Source organism: Macadamia integrifolia, chromosome 14 (genome assembly GCF_013358625.1).
Source record: "Macadamia integrifolia cultivar HAES 741 chromosome 14, SCU_Mint_v3, whole genome shotgun sequence".
Lineage (NCBI taxonomy): Eukaryota > Viridiplantae > Streptophyta > Magnoliopsida > Proteales > Proteaceae > Macadamia > Macadamia integrifolia.
The window spans coordinates 22,891,962-22,906,368 of NC_056570.1; the positions used below are offsets into that span (position 1 = coordinate 22,891,962).

Genomic DNA, 14,407 nt, shown 5'->3' on the forward strand with positions numbered 1-14,407 from the left:
TGCTCTCTCTTTAGTTTTAGTTCTTCTTTATCTTTTCTTCAATCACTTTTGTAATAGTTTTTTATGTCAATTAATGCAAGCACTCTTTTTTTTTTTTTTAGCCCTTTTATGTTTATGATTTATGCAATTGAGTTGTAATTTTTTAAGTTATAGTTCTAGGCTTAGATCTAGGTGACAAGATCACGAGCCGTGGAGCAATTTTTTTTTTTTTCAAGTTCAAGCATTGATTCAAGTAAGTAGACTCCTTCAGTAGTCTTCTCTCCCCCCTCTCATTCCCTATTCTGACTACCCTTTCTTTCTTAATTTGGGATTTTTATTTTCAGTCGTTACATTATTGCTATCCCTCTCCCCCAAGGTTCATGGCTAGTGTATGTATTGGCTTTGCCCCTCCTAGCTATAGAACCATCAATTTATTACTTTTATTTTAATTGTCTCCCTTTCCCTAAAGCCAAGTAGAGTAACCCTTGTAAGAGTGACTCTCTGGTCAAGTAGGGAAGCTCATATTATGATGCATCCCTCGGGCTAAGTAGAGAAACCTACTTGTGAGTCTCTCTCTAGCTTTACCCCCTTTCTTTTAGTTTATTTTTATTTCAGCATTTTTTTTCCTTTATTTATTTATTTATTATTATTTTGTTTTAATTGCGTGGGTTGTTTATTTTCAGTTATTTATTTATTTAATTTTAATTGCGTGGCTTGCATCTTTAAATTCTTAGATGACGAATGGTTAGACGTTATTTTAGATACATATGTTTAGGACGGTAATTAGAATTAGATCACAATCATTAATCGGTTCACTTTCGCATTATTAAAAGAAATAAAAAAATAAAGTGGCTGCTCTCCCTGTGTTCGACCCGTAGCTACACTGATCCGTACGCTTGCGGTTACATTTTTAATCTCAAACAGGTGGGCAACTGGGAAAGTTTGGGGGAGGAACAAGGGGCTGGGAACATGGTTTTAGGTATCGAAATTGAATCAATCATGGTAGATATTGATACTTGATCAATGTACAATGATCGATATCATATATGTACCAGAAAAGGTGAACGCAAAATGATCCATAGAAATTCTATATCAGAATATATATCAATACCATGCACTAAAATCATGGTTGAGATGTGGGACATGATGTGGCATAATGAAGCCCTAGGAAGTCTTCTAGTTTCATGTGTTAATAAATACTATTAATGCCAACCTACACGTTTGTCATTTGTGGGATTGAACAAGTCGGTACCTAGACATAGAGTTCAATTATTGGTAGGGCCAAACTGTTCTCTTAGCCTTAGCACAATGGGCACTCATTTATTATCAATAGTGATTTATGAATTGCAAAGCATATATCATTGAAGAGATTCAAAACATTTTTTAAAAGCTTAGATAGTTAACTCAAAATGAAGAATGACAACTGCTAGCATAGTTGCGGTTGGTACCATGCATGCGAATAGGTTATAAGGGTCATGGGATCTACTCTCCTGTGGATTTTGCGAGAAAAATAAAAAATAAAGGAAAATTATCTTGTACAGATTTAAGAAAAAAACCCCTCGTTTGTCTGACTGCTGATGGCAATGCCGAAGGTGGTCTTCAAATGAGGTGGCGTTTGCTCCTTTCTCCCCTGTTGATGGCTCTGCCGAAGGTAGGTGGAGCTGGGTAACGCTGTTCATTTCATTATCGATTCCTAAACGTGTACTCTATTTATTTATTTTAATACATATACTTGCTGACCTTTAGAAAAAAAAATATATATATCTTGTACCACCTTTGTTTTAAAATTTATTTGAGATATCACCCTAAATTCCCAAAAATATATAGTGCATACCTTGTTTTGAAAAAATAATAACTCTTAAATCCATTCTGTTAGCTCACAAGTGTCAAGTGATGTCATGTCACCTTGGTATTTTTTTTAAATGACAAATTACCCTCAAAAATCACATCACAAAAGAAAAGAGGGAAAATAAGGAGGATTAATGGCACCATTGTTTGGTTGGTGGGCAAAGAAGAACCACCGTGGAATGCCAGTGGTCCTGAAGATGGAGAACCCTACCTGGTCCATGGTTGAGTTAGAGGGTTCATTGAAGGAGAACTTCCTCCCTATAGGAGGGAGGAGCGAGAACGATGACAAAGTTAGAGGGAAGAACACCAAACAGCTCACTCTAGTTCTTCTCCTAAGACCTCACAGGGCTGCTGGCTGTCTCACCTCTATCACTTTGGCAATGTTCAGTTTAGCTGCCACTGTAAGGCATCTGTTGGCTTTGGGAAGGACCGATTTGGAGATTGGGAGCAAGATCGAGGCCGAGAACCCTAAAGTTATTCCTCAAAAGAGAAATCAAGTCGGATTGGAAAGCGAAATTCTTCAATATTTACTTTATATATCTTGGAAGCAGTAGTAATGATGATAGTAGAACCATTGTCCATTTCAATCCACAGATTCAAATGCATTTTAATGAAATTAGAGTTATGGAAATAGGAGATTCGGTAATACAGTCCTATTAGAGACCCCCATCTCTTTCCTCAGCTTCCTTTTCTTATCTCTGTTTCTTCATTATTTTTCTTAGATCTTTCTGGTTTTATCTTGGTCGCGTGTGGAGAGATGGAGAGAAGAAAGAAACGAGAAGAAACAAGGGTTGAGGTTGTGGCCTACTTAAAACAATATATCCTGGTTGCGCACGGGTTAACGTTTGATCTTTCTGGTTTTATCTTGAAGATCTTTCTAGTTTTATCTCTGTTGGGTTGGGGTTTGAGGTTCAAGGGTTGGCATTTTGGGACTCTTCACCTCCAACTGCAGTGCATTTTGTCCATGCCCTGGGTTTAGTGTCAAAAAAGTAATTTGATATTTTTGGAAATTTAGGGTGATATCTCAGATAAATTTAAAAAAAGGGGTGGTACAAGATAATATTCCAAAAATAAAAAATAAACCTTTCGAATAAGCTGTATTGAATCCTTGGGTTGTAAAAAAAAGCGGGATACTGTATTGCCAGGATTAGATTTTATATTCGAATAAACCTCAAATAGGAACCACTGGAAGATAAAAGAGGAAAAATTATTATATGGTGGGCAATACAAAATTTACAGGTGCGAAACATTCTCCCAAGCTTTTCTACAAGTAGAGTCTATGGCTTTGAAAGCTTTATTTTGTTACTTGGCCAAGTGAGGGACTACCTCAATTGGATTCGGTCTCTACTAACTGGGTAAGATCAAAATTGAAGCAGGTTCTGCTTAGTTTGAAACTGCTACAAACAGGCTGTGCTCATATTAGACCTGCGTTAGGATAAGATCTACTATTATTTATTTATTTATTTATTTATTTCTTATTATTATTATTTTTTTGGGGTAGATAAGATAAGACCTATTGACAGCCCCGCTCATGGAAGTTAAAATGGGCCAGACAATTGTAAATAAGATTGGGCCAGTAAATTTAGAACTGTTCAAGAAGACTGGGGTCTGAGTTTGGGCAAAATTATTGAAAATCCAAGGTCCTTTCTCTTGGGCTTGGGTTGTATAAGGAATCCAAAGCTTCAAACTCGTCTAAACCCATGAAACCATAAGCCCAAATCCATTGCCTCATGTAGCTACTGTGGATCCAGTTGAGGATTTTTCTTTCCCCGATATTACCTGTTGGCGGCCTTTCTCTTCTGATTGCATTATCGATCATTTTTCTTCTGTCTCCCTTCTGCATGACTCTGAAGGAATCTTTAAAGCATATTGAAAAAGTTAATGATTTGGATGGTCATGTCGTCAATACTGGACAGACTCACCATTTAAGATTTTTCCCATACCACCTTCATTCCAAGGAATGAAAATATTAATTTATGGTTGTTCATATGGTCTTAATATTTTCTCCTCATTTTCCCAGTCTAAGGCTTTTGTGGTCCTTCTTGGTTTGTTGCAATTTTGGCTTGTAATCAAACTTTGGGGAGGGTGGGCAAGAGAATCTTCAAAGCGGGGACAACACGGTCTTTCCGCACCTGTTGTGTCTAGACGTAGACGCTTTTCTCCCTCCTTTTAATTTATTTTTTTGCGCAGATTATGAACTTGGAGAAAGTTAAAACTCAAAAGCTCTCTTGTAAATCAATCCAACTAAGGCCCACCAAGGCTATAAGATATCTGATTATTGTAATCCATGCCAAAGCATTCTTAGATAGCCATATGCTCCAGAGAAGTTGCAAATATAGTAAAAATTACAAATGTGTCTATATATTTTCACACCAGCCCAGCCCAATCTATGGGCTTTGGGCCCATTTATGGGGTGGTATGCATAGATCTGCTGGCAGCTCATCCAATCAAATCAAATGGTGAAAAGTGGGGTGCATACATTCTTAGATACACTTTAATCAAGTTCAAGCAACTAATAATAAGAGATGGTGATACATAGAAGGATTGAGAGTGGAGATCGAACAAGTGTTACTTGCCATCAATGAAGAGAGGGCGGGGGCAAGGGCAGGGAACAGAGGTGAGGCAAAGGGGGTGAGCTATAGGAGGGGGCTACGGGAGGAGAGGGTGTGGGGTAGGGAGGATGAGGACATGGATTAGGTTGAGTATAAAGAAGTGACAGTAATTGCCCTTATAATGAATGATAGATCTAATTCCCTTAGATCTCTTGAGTACACTGAGATTAGAGAAGGACCAAAAGAAAAGCAAGAGAGTACAAGCAAAGGACAGATGTCATCTATGTTGGAAAAAAAAAAGCACTTTCTCACTAGTGTACAAATTAATAAAAATATAATATAATAACAATCTGCGAAGAACTAATAATGTAGATAAATCAATGAAACCAAACCATAATAGGAGACACCAATTTTTAACGTGGAAAACCTTTCCAATATGAAAAGTAAAAACCACGGGACTTAGTCCAGATCAAATTTTCACTATGTAAATAATGATATTACAATGCTCCTCTCTAAATAAACTTGAGGCCACCATTAAGCATCAATAACAATAATCCATTGTTGGATAGCAAAATATCTCACCAAATAATAAGGTGGAATCACAAGAACAATAACAGTCTCACCTCAATACTGACAATGGAAAATGAAAGAAAAAAATCTCACCTTCCTTATCTTCACTGGACAAGGAGATCTCCAATACAATTCTTGTACAAAACAAAGCACCAAAAAGAACCTTCTTTTATGAAAATTTCTCGTGAAAATTGAAAGTCATGAAACTGACTTGGCTTTGGACAGAAAATAGGAAATGAAGAGAATTAGAGAGATGAGGTCTTTAATTGCCACCTTAATCTATCTTACATAATTAAGATGAGAGAGAGAGTCGGTTTTCAAAACCGCGTCATGCAGTTTGTATTTCGCCATCAAAGAACAAGGGCATGTGGGTCCCCTCCAAAGAGGGGAAAAAATTTGGCTACTGCCCAAGTTGCAGCTACTTGGCTGCAACCCCTTGTAGCAGCCAATAGAATCCGAGGGACAGGTTTAAAAATACCCTCCTAGGGTGGAATTTTCCACCTCTAACCCTGAGATTCCGTCCTAGCTGTCCCCTGGCTGCTACTAGGGATTGCAGCTACATGTTGTAGCCAAGTAGAAGCCAAGTTTTGATCATGAGGAGGTATCCAACACTTCTCAAGATCATAGTGGAGAAATACGTCATGTGACAAACCATACTTGAACACGTAAACTTGTAGAAGGAAGAAATGCTGGACATTGTAACAGTAATAGAAAATAAAGATACATGATTAGAAGTGACATAGTTGCAGAGCATAGAGTGAGAGTAAATTTGAAAAGGCATTTACACTATGAACACTTACCGTTCTCTAAAAAATTAAGGAAAAAACCATCAAGAAAATACTTTAAGTTGGACAAAATCAGCACAACAAACCTCAATCTCAATTGGTCTGAGACATCTAATCACACTGCAAAGAACAAAATAAACTATTCATCAAAATAATACTAAAGTTGGATATATCTAAACAAGCAAAGGACAATCAAAATTTTTTATAGCAATGGAAGTACTATTACCTTAGAAACCCCTGCAACGACAGCCAATTGGGATTATCCAGAAGAAAGTTGGCATGTGACATTCCTCTTCTGCAGCTGGAGTTCTCTGTTCAGGTCCCACAACTCAACTACTTCTACATTAATTTGATTATATGAGCCAATGTGAGTCATGCCGAGTCAGGGGTAGGATGCTTATGTCGAAGATATTTCCTTTTGTCCCCTTATATCTTTTTTCACAATCTTTGTTCTTCTTCCAAGAACCACAACACAACTACCGATTTTATGTCTTTCTAAGAGGTTTCTTCTTTACATGGGCATCATAGCCATAAAATGCTTGCCTTCCAAAAACACATCCTGCTTATATAATAATCACAGTCAACATTCAAAAGATAAGGTGCATTGGAAATGAATATTACAAAGACTCACATTCAATAAAAAATAAAAATAAAAAAAAGAACAAAGTTGTGCCAGCTGAAGAAATAAGATTGAGCTTTATCAGAGTATTTTATGTCCCCAACTATTTTGTGGTGATCAAATTCCGGTGGCTACTTTCGAGAAACATAAACCAAACATGGCATTTTATTTCCTTCAGTATCACGAACACCATTTTGTCCAAGAAATATCTGTTGCACAAGTCATATGTTGAGAAACAAAGGAACCAGTACGGATCCCAACTACTTTAGCATTTTCTTGTCCTTAAATGTAGTTTAGTTTTAGAAAAAAAAAATGCTTTATAAGCAGACATTTTAAAGATAACGCATTTTGTGTATAAATGCACTACAAGGACAGAAACATGTTTATCAAACATTATACATATTGGATCCCCCGTCCAAGCACAAAAATCATGACGAAATGATACTAAGCTAGACAACATTCTTATGAAGAATACGTTCTAGGTTAACTATGGTATTTTAACACATATCAACCAACTAGAAAGGCATGCTCTTAACAACTCTCCTGCTATTAATGGTACTCAGATCATGCTATTGTAAATAGAATAGCACCTTAGTTGGATGATCCAATATATTGGTCCCTGGCCATGGTGTTTCATCTTGCATAGTCCAACCCTCTTTGGGAACCTTTTGTGCCATGAAAACTGACCCATTTATCTGAACCTTGAATTCTTCATATTCCCTCAATATCATATATAACCAAAATTTTAGTCTTTATTTCACTAAAAATGAAAAGTGGTCGAATGTTAACACATAATTGTCTAAGGAGGTGAAAGAGAACCCCTTGAAGCCAATTGTCACTACAACATGAGGCTGAAACAAAAGAATCTTTGTGGCTTCCTTCAACTTCATTTCTAAGTTCCAAATTAAGAAAGGGATCATGATGAATTGAATTGACATTAGGAAAACCTCATTTAGTAAAATTAAAATAAATAACTGCCAATGCTAAGTATATATTTTAAAATAGAGAATTCATAATTACAAATGTTTTCAGAAAAGATTTAGATTTGTTTTCTGTATTCTTTCTTTCATTCTTAATACATATACTTTGTTGACCTTAAGCAAAAAAAAAAAAATTTTTTTGAAAAAAGAAACACCTCCAAAGAAATAAAGACTAGTTGTGTGGTCTACAATGAGAACTTCAGCCATGCCATCCCTATCAAAAGCTTAAAAGGTTATATAGTTTAAACATTGGATTTAAAAATAAAAAAATAAAATAAAAAAAGAAAGAAGAAGAAGAAGAAGAAGAAGCAATTAACATAAGGCTGACCTTGAGAACTATTGTTTAATTTTGAGTGTAGTCTGAAATGAATCGCCTCAATCCCCTGTAGGTCAAATGAATCTTCGATCACAATTATTGCACGTCAATATCATTTAGGTCACCTATAGAAATTGTATGAAAATGCTCCATAGATGATGGTTGGATAACAAGTAGCTCTTCTAATACTTGATGCATAGTTGGACGAGATTGTGGGTGACTACGTAAACATGCAAGTGCTATTCTCACAACAGAAATCACTTCCTTCGCCACCTTGGGATCTGATGGAAAGGTGAGGCATGGGTCTAACATATTCCTTAACAACATCTTTTGGCCAACTAGTGTCGTTAAAGATGAGATAAGCTCCCCTGGATGCCTTCCCATAATTGTTTCTAGTGCTAGTACCCCAAAACTATATACATCACACTTCTCAGTTATAACCATAGTATAGGCAAGCTCTACAAGGGAAGAAAGAAAAAGGCTTAGTGAAAGTGTATAAATAAGACAACAAATAAGTTTTAAAATAGAAGCAAGAAAATATAATATATTTAAAATGATGGATATGGCAGAGAAATGTATGAACTCATAGGTGTCAATTTTAAAGCTCAAATTCAAATTTTTACCCTCTGTCCATGCATATCTCAATAATCCATACCACCCCCTCTACGTCATCTCTATGATCGTGAATATTTTAATGCTTGATTTATCCACTGGCAAACTCCTTGAGGTTAAGCTTCACATATGAACAAGAGAACTTGGGGTCTACCTCTCCCCAAAAATTTGTTGTCCCATTCAATAGGAAACTTGGCTAAAAAATAGTAGTTGATGTAAATAAATTATTCTATGGTTTTGGAGGAAACTTGTGGCCTATACTTCTTCATTACTAGTGAGTATTGTGGTTTTGACTTTAGTAACCCTATCTATACATGTTTTGTACAGGTAAAACATTGTTTATTTACTACTCAAATATTGTTTATTTACTACTCAAATTAGCAGATAAATTTTATCATTTCCAAATAGGAGTGGGGGGAACCTAATCCACTTGTCCACAAACATTATATCCCCATTTGACATGCCATATGGTAGGAATATGGTCTTCTCGAATAAGTCTCTAGATGGGGCCACCTAGAAATTCTGGTCCTTTCAGCCAGTGCTAAAAATTTTATGGATATATTGTCTACATCACCGTCTACTCCTATTGTAACTTAACTTATATATCTTTAACCTGTCAAATGTAAAGCATAGCAAAATGATATATCAATTTTAGCAAGCTTGGTGTAATGGTAGAAAATAAAGAGTAAACATTAAATGCACGTTCGGCCAATAATGTAGAGATCCACAGAGTAGAGATTACTAAGAATTCTACATAAAGACTCCCACAACCCCCCCCCCCCAAAAAAAATTAAAAATCCAAGTGGTTGTTTTTATCTCTGTAGATAAGGCTGCATGTGCCTTCTACTAGACTCACCAAATGTATTTTCATTTTTTTGCACTTTGTTTAAATAAATTTAAAATTAAGGGTGGCCTAAAGTACATATGGTGCTCCAACCATATGTACTTTGTCTTGATTAATACAATTCTATAGGGTTTGTCTCGACTCCTATTACTTTGGGCACTCAAAAAGAATTTTAGTTATTGTAACTTTTTTCTAATTCAGTAGGAAAGCGTAGTCGTGCTAGGGATACCTATTTTCTATATAATAAATAACTTACCACAAGATAATAAAGTAATTTACAGATGAAAATAATTTACTCCAAATGAGTAATTTCAGTATTCTATTTTCCCCCTTCACTTCAAAATTCTGAAATTCCTTTAGTTAATTTACAAAACTGTTTTGCCCAGTTTATCTATGACCACCAAGAACTCAAGGGGATATAAGCAATTTACAATATTCTTTAGTTTCTTTATAAAATGACTCAATTAAGTAAAATGTTTTAGCTTAAGTAAAAAATAAAAAATCTAAAGGGTATTTACAGATGGAAAATTTAAGAATTTATTATGTAACATATAAATGTCATAACAATAGGACATGGGAACATTCATCCTACTATTTAAAACGATTATTTTTTTTTAATCAAAGTTTTGATGATTGTATACTAAATCTTTCAAAGTTCGGATAACATATTTTTTTCCCAAAATTATTCCAATATATAATAATTCTACTCCATTTAGACGATAAGATAAGGTAATGAATACTTCAACGGCCCAATCTAGCAAAAATGTCATAGGTTTTAAATACTAAACTGAATAAAGAAATCTTAAAAAATAATAATAACATAGTATTTAGTAGGGACAAATTTACATACCTGGAGCAATATACCCATGAGTTCCTTTAAGTGACGTCCAATTAGATGAGTCTTGCTTTAATAGTCTTGCAATGCCAAAATCAGATACCCGAGCCTCAAGTTCCAAGTCTAGCAATATATTTTTGCTTGAAATATCTCGATGAATTATTGGTGGAATACAATCATTATGCAAGTAAGACAAAGCATTGGCCACACTTTTGATGACATTTACTCTTTTCAACCAATCCAACTCCATAGCCTCAACTTGATTGCTCAAGATGCGTGCTAAGCTGCCTTTTTCCATGTACTCATAAATAAGAAACATGCATAGTGGATGGGAGCAAAACCCATAAAGTTTGACAATGTTCCGATGCCTTATTTCTGTTAGTATACGTATCTCATTCCCAAAGGTTTCATCATTAACTATAATTGTCTCACCTTCCAATGGATGGAACTTCTTCAAAGCTACAACATGGCCAGTAGGTAGCACTGCTCTATAAACATTCCCAAAAGTTCCAGTTCCGATGCAATATTTGGAATCAAAATTCTCTGTTACTTGAATAATATCCTCATAAGCAATCTGGCCATCGAAATTCCATATTGAAAATATATTGCCATGATTTCTTGTTGTTGCTTCTATATTTCCTTTTTTTGCTTTTTTGTGCAAGAGGTAGAAAACACCGATAATTGCAAGTGCTAGGAATACAATTCCTATCAAAGAAGCAAAGATGGATATGAGGACCTTATGTCCATTTTTCTTCAATCCCTTACTTCTACGAGATTGATTGCAGGGAAGTAGACCTTGAAGGTCACCACATAACCCTTTATTGTTTCTAAACGCTTGTGGCGAAGAAGCATTTCTAAAAACCCTATTGTTAGGAACAACACCCTCTAACTCATTGTCGGATAGATCAAGAGATACTAAGCTAACCATATTTTCAAGAGAAAAAGGTATTGAGCCTGTGATCATATTATGGGATAAGTTCAAAATTTCCAGCATCATCAACTTTGCAAGCTCAGGTGGTATCGATCCACTAATTGAGTTATGACTAAGGTCCAATTGAACTTGCAGGGATACAAGATCACCAATTTGAGATGGAATGCTTCCATTCAATGAATTATAGCTCAAATTTAATGACAACAATTTGGAGCATTGACCAAGTTGTGTCGGGATTGATCCAATCAAGCAATTTGCCGATAGATCTAGATGGTCCAAATTGATTAACTTGCCGATTTCAACTGGTACACGCCCTGAAATCTGGTTGTCATTTAAATACAAAAGGAGCAATGTAGATAAGTTACCAAGTTCCCTTGGTATTTCTCCAGCAAGTTGGTTGGAAGAAAGATCAAGTTCTCCAAGTTGAGTTAACTGACCAACCTCAAGTGGTATCTTCCCACTAATATTATTTCCAGAAATCTTCAGAACGGACAAATTCTTACATTTTCCCCACTTTGGTGACAATTCTCCATATAGTCTGTTGTGACTTATATCAATGTAATGAAGATGTGGATGTACACCAAAATTGTCAGTTATATTTCCTACTAATCGGTTGTTGTCGAGTCGAACTCTCATTAAACTTGTGCAATTTCTAAAGTCAGGAATAGGACCCATGAGATTATTGTTAGAAACTAAAAATTGTTGAAGTGATCGCTCATGGCATATTTGTTGCGGTAAGCTTCCAGATAAGATGTTGTCGAACAATGCAAATTTTACAATAGATGCTTGGCTACCAAAGTCTTGAGGTATTGCACCAGATAATTGATTCGAACTCAAATGGAGGAACTCTAGTCTAGTTAAATTAGACAGAGAATGAGGGATTGGACCATTGAGGTTGTTGAAAGATAGCTCCAAGTCAACCAGATTTTTCATATCTCCGATTTCAGAAGGCACAGGACCAGATAATTGATTGTCGTACAAATGGAGGCTCTTCAGTCTAGTTAAATTAGCCAGAGAATAAGGGATTGGACCACTGAGGTTGTTTTGTTGTAATGCCAAGTTAACCAGATTTTTCATATCTCCAATTTCTAAAGGCACCAGACCAAATAATTGATTGCCAAACAGATGCAGGGTCTCTAGTCTAGTTAAATTAGACAGAGAATGAGGGATTGGACCACTGAGGCTGTTTTGATATAGCACCAAGTCAATCAGATTTTTCATATCTCCGATTTCAGAAGGCATTGGACCAGATAATTGATTCGAAAGCAAAGAGAGGGTCTCTAGTCTACTTAAATTAGACAGAGAATGAGGGATTCGACCACTTAGTTTGTTTGCAGATAGGTCCAACACAACCAAATTTTCTAGATTTCCCATTGCATAAGGTATTGGACCACTGAGTTCATTGGTATGCAAGTATAGAAAGTGAAGGTTGCTTAAATTAGCCAGGACATGGGGGATCATACCAGTGAATTTATTCGAACCTATTGCTAACTCAACCAGATTTTTCATATTCCCTATTTCTAAAGGAATTGTGCCACTGATTTCATTGCCATAGAGGTCTAAGAAGTGTAAGCTGCTTAAATTACTTAAGGGGGCCAGAACGCTGGAAAGATAATTATTGGAGAGATCAAGGAGGATGAGTTTGGAGAGGCTACCAATATGCACTGGTATGGGTCCTGTGAGTCCATTGGCACTGAGATTGAGACGAAGGAGATTGGGAAAAGAAGAGAAGGTGAAGTTGTGAAGCGTACCTTGCAGCTCCAGTCCTGGAAGGCTAATCTCAACCACGCTGGTTCGGGCTTTGTTACAAGTTATACCAAACCAGTTGCAGCAGGGGATTGGTGCTGAGGATGATGATGTAAGCTTCCAAGAATGGAGAGCAGGGACAGAGTAGTTTTGGAGAGTGGCTTTCCAGTTGAGTAGAGCCTCTGTTTCACTTGATGACGACTGAGAGGAAGAGACCCCTAATCCACTACCAAACGCAGAGGAAGTACTGAGGAATAAGATGATAAGGCAAAGATAGAAAAACGACATGAATGGAGTCGGAGAAGTAGTGGGAGAAGAACGGGTGGATGAGTAGTAAGCCATGGGTTCGGTACTGTATGTATGTTGTTTGCAGTGAGTCATCTTGATTGCTAATTTATAGAGAGTGATGTCGTCCATTAAATGCTCTCTATTTATTCTTTGATGTGCAGAGTATCAATCTGACTACACGGTTTTGTTTTTCCAAAGGAAAGCAATTCACTTTTTGGAAATTTGAAACGAAGGTGTCGGTGTTGCAAAATGGCTGAACGTGAAAAACGTGAACCCCCCGGGACGGGTTTGTAAAAAGTGGGGTTGTGAGAGAGGGAAAGGGTGGGGATGTTCCAAGAGGTGGTGGTTGTGAAGCGTTCATAAACTGTGTGGGACCTTTGGTTAACAGTTGATGTCGTCCATTTCTGTTTACCAAAAAAAAAAAGTACAGCTAAGAAATCACAATCCAACGGTTATTAGTGAACGTAAGAGCTACGTTTTTGTCGGTGCGAGCGTTGGAAGGACTCCACTGTAGCCTGTAGCGTTGCAAAAGGGCTGAACGTGAAAAACGTAATCGCAAGTCAACAAAAACGTGAACCCCGCCGGATGGGTTTGTAAGAAATGGGGTTGTGAGAGAGAGGGAGAGGGTGGGGATGCTAAATCTTCTATTGTCTCTTCCTATTCCCTCTCTGATCTCTAAATGTGAACCAAATGTAAGATATTACATACTGAATTTACATACCGTTTCCTAAAATCGACACTATAAACCATATCCGGTTTGGTTTTGGTTTTGGTTTCGGGTTATCAAAAGATAAATCCCACCGAAATCGAAACCATACCATTTGACAACCCTAGATTTACCCCTATTCTCTTAAAAAAAAAATATATCGATTTTTATTACTTTTTTACCCTTAGGTTGTACCAATGGATTGATATCAAAACGATCAAGACTTAGGATCAGTCTCAATCGATACGGGTCCAATCCAGGCAATTTCACGATACTAATCCAATTTTTGAAACAATGCTCCAATAGAGCACTCTTTTACAGTTCTGGCATATTAATTACAATTGAAACATCCATGGACGGTTGAGTCTATACCTCAACGATGTAAACGATCAAGGCTTAGGAATCAGAAAAGTGAAACTAGTATTGCATAGAAAAAAATAAAATAAAAATAAAAATCGAAATAGTTTATAAATGACATTCACTTTAACATGTGAAATCGTTTATTATACGATTTGGTTTTGATTTGCCCAAAAAAACTTGCACTGAACTGAACCATACCAAACTATCAATAGGAGACCATGCAGACTTATCGGGACATGGTATTGCGGTTTTTCATGCCCAAAATAAAAGGTTTGATTATGTTCGATTGCTAATTTTTGTAGTCGGGCCATGTCTTGTTTCTCAAGTCCTATTGATTTTGTTTTTTCCTCTAAGTCTCTTCACAAAGTCACATGGGTTTGTTTTCCACACAGAGGGTTGGAAATTTGGCGAGTTGGGTCACCACTCCCACGCCTTG

The 14,407-nt window shown here is 36.5% G+C and overlaps 2 protein-coding genes across 3 annotated transcripts; both read right to left on the reverse strand.

Annotated features, from left to right (window-relative positions):
- Positions 1–5,620: 5,620 nt before the first annotated feature.
- LOC122061409 (MDIS1-interacting receptor like kinase 2-like) lies at positions 5,621–11,122 on the reverse strand. 2 transcript variants are annotated; one of them, XM_042624656.1, is made up of 4 exons: positions 9,956–11,122; positions 7,662–8,107; positions 5,961–6,293; positions 5,621–5,854 (listed from the first exon to the last, which is right to left on the reverse strand). In XM_042624656.1, exons 1-2 carry the CDS (start codon positions 10,935–10,937, stop codon positions 7,746–7,748), a joined length of 1,344 nt encoding a protein of 447 aa, XP_042480590.1. In that variant the 5' UTR covers positions 10,938–11,122; the 3' UTR covers positions 5,621–5,854; positions 5,961–6,293; positions 7,662–7,745. The 2 variants fall into 2 exon arrangements, with proteins under 2 accessions (XP_042480590.1, XP_042480591.1); XM_042624657.1 differs by lacking the exons at positions 5,621–5,854; positions 5,961–6,293 and adding an exon at positions 6,300–6,562.
- Positions 11,123–11,169: 47 nt separating this feature from the next.
- Positions 11,170–13,143, reverse strand: LOC122060734 (probable leucine-rich repeat receptor-like protein kinase At1g35710). Its single transcript, XM_042623839.1, has 2 exons — positions 11,237–13,143; positions 11,170–11,192 (listed from the first exon to the last, which is right to left on the reverse strand). Exons 1-2 carry the CDS (start codon positions 13,032–13,034, stop codon positions 11,170–11,172), a joined length of 1,821 nt encoding a protein of 606 aa, XP_042479773.1. The 5' UTR covers positions 13,035–13,143.
- Positions 13,144–14,407: the final 1,264 nt, after the last annotated feature.

What these genes read in the sequence shown, in the direction of transcription:
- LOC122061409 (XM_042624656.1), bottom strand. Translation starts at nt 10,937, where the DNA reads ATGATGCTGGAAATTTTGAACTTATCCCATAATATGATCACAGGCTCA. An exon ending in TCATGGGTATATTGCTCCAG is followed by an intron (nt 8,108 to 9,955) that starts GTATGTAAATTT and finishes CTTCCCTTGTAG; the next exon opens with AGCTTGCCTATACTATGGTT.
- LOC122060734 (XM_042623839.1), bottom strand. Translation starts at nt 13,034, where the DNA reads ATGGACGACATCACTCTCTATAAATTAGCAATCAAGATGACTCACTGC. An exon ending in AGAAATACCAAGGGAACTTG is followed by an intron (nt 11,193 to 11,236) that starts GTAACTTATCTA and finishes AATGACAACCAG; the next exon opens with ATTTCAGGGCGTGTACCAGT.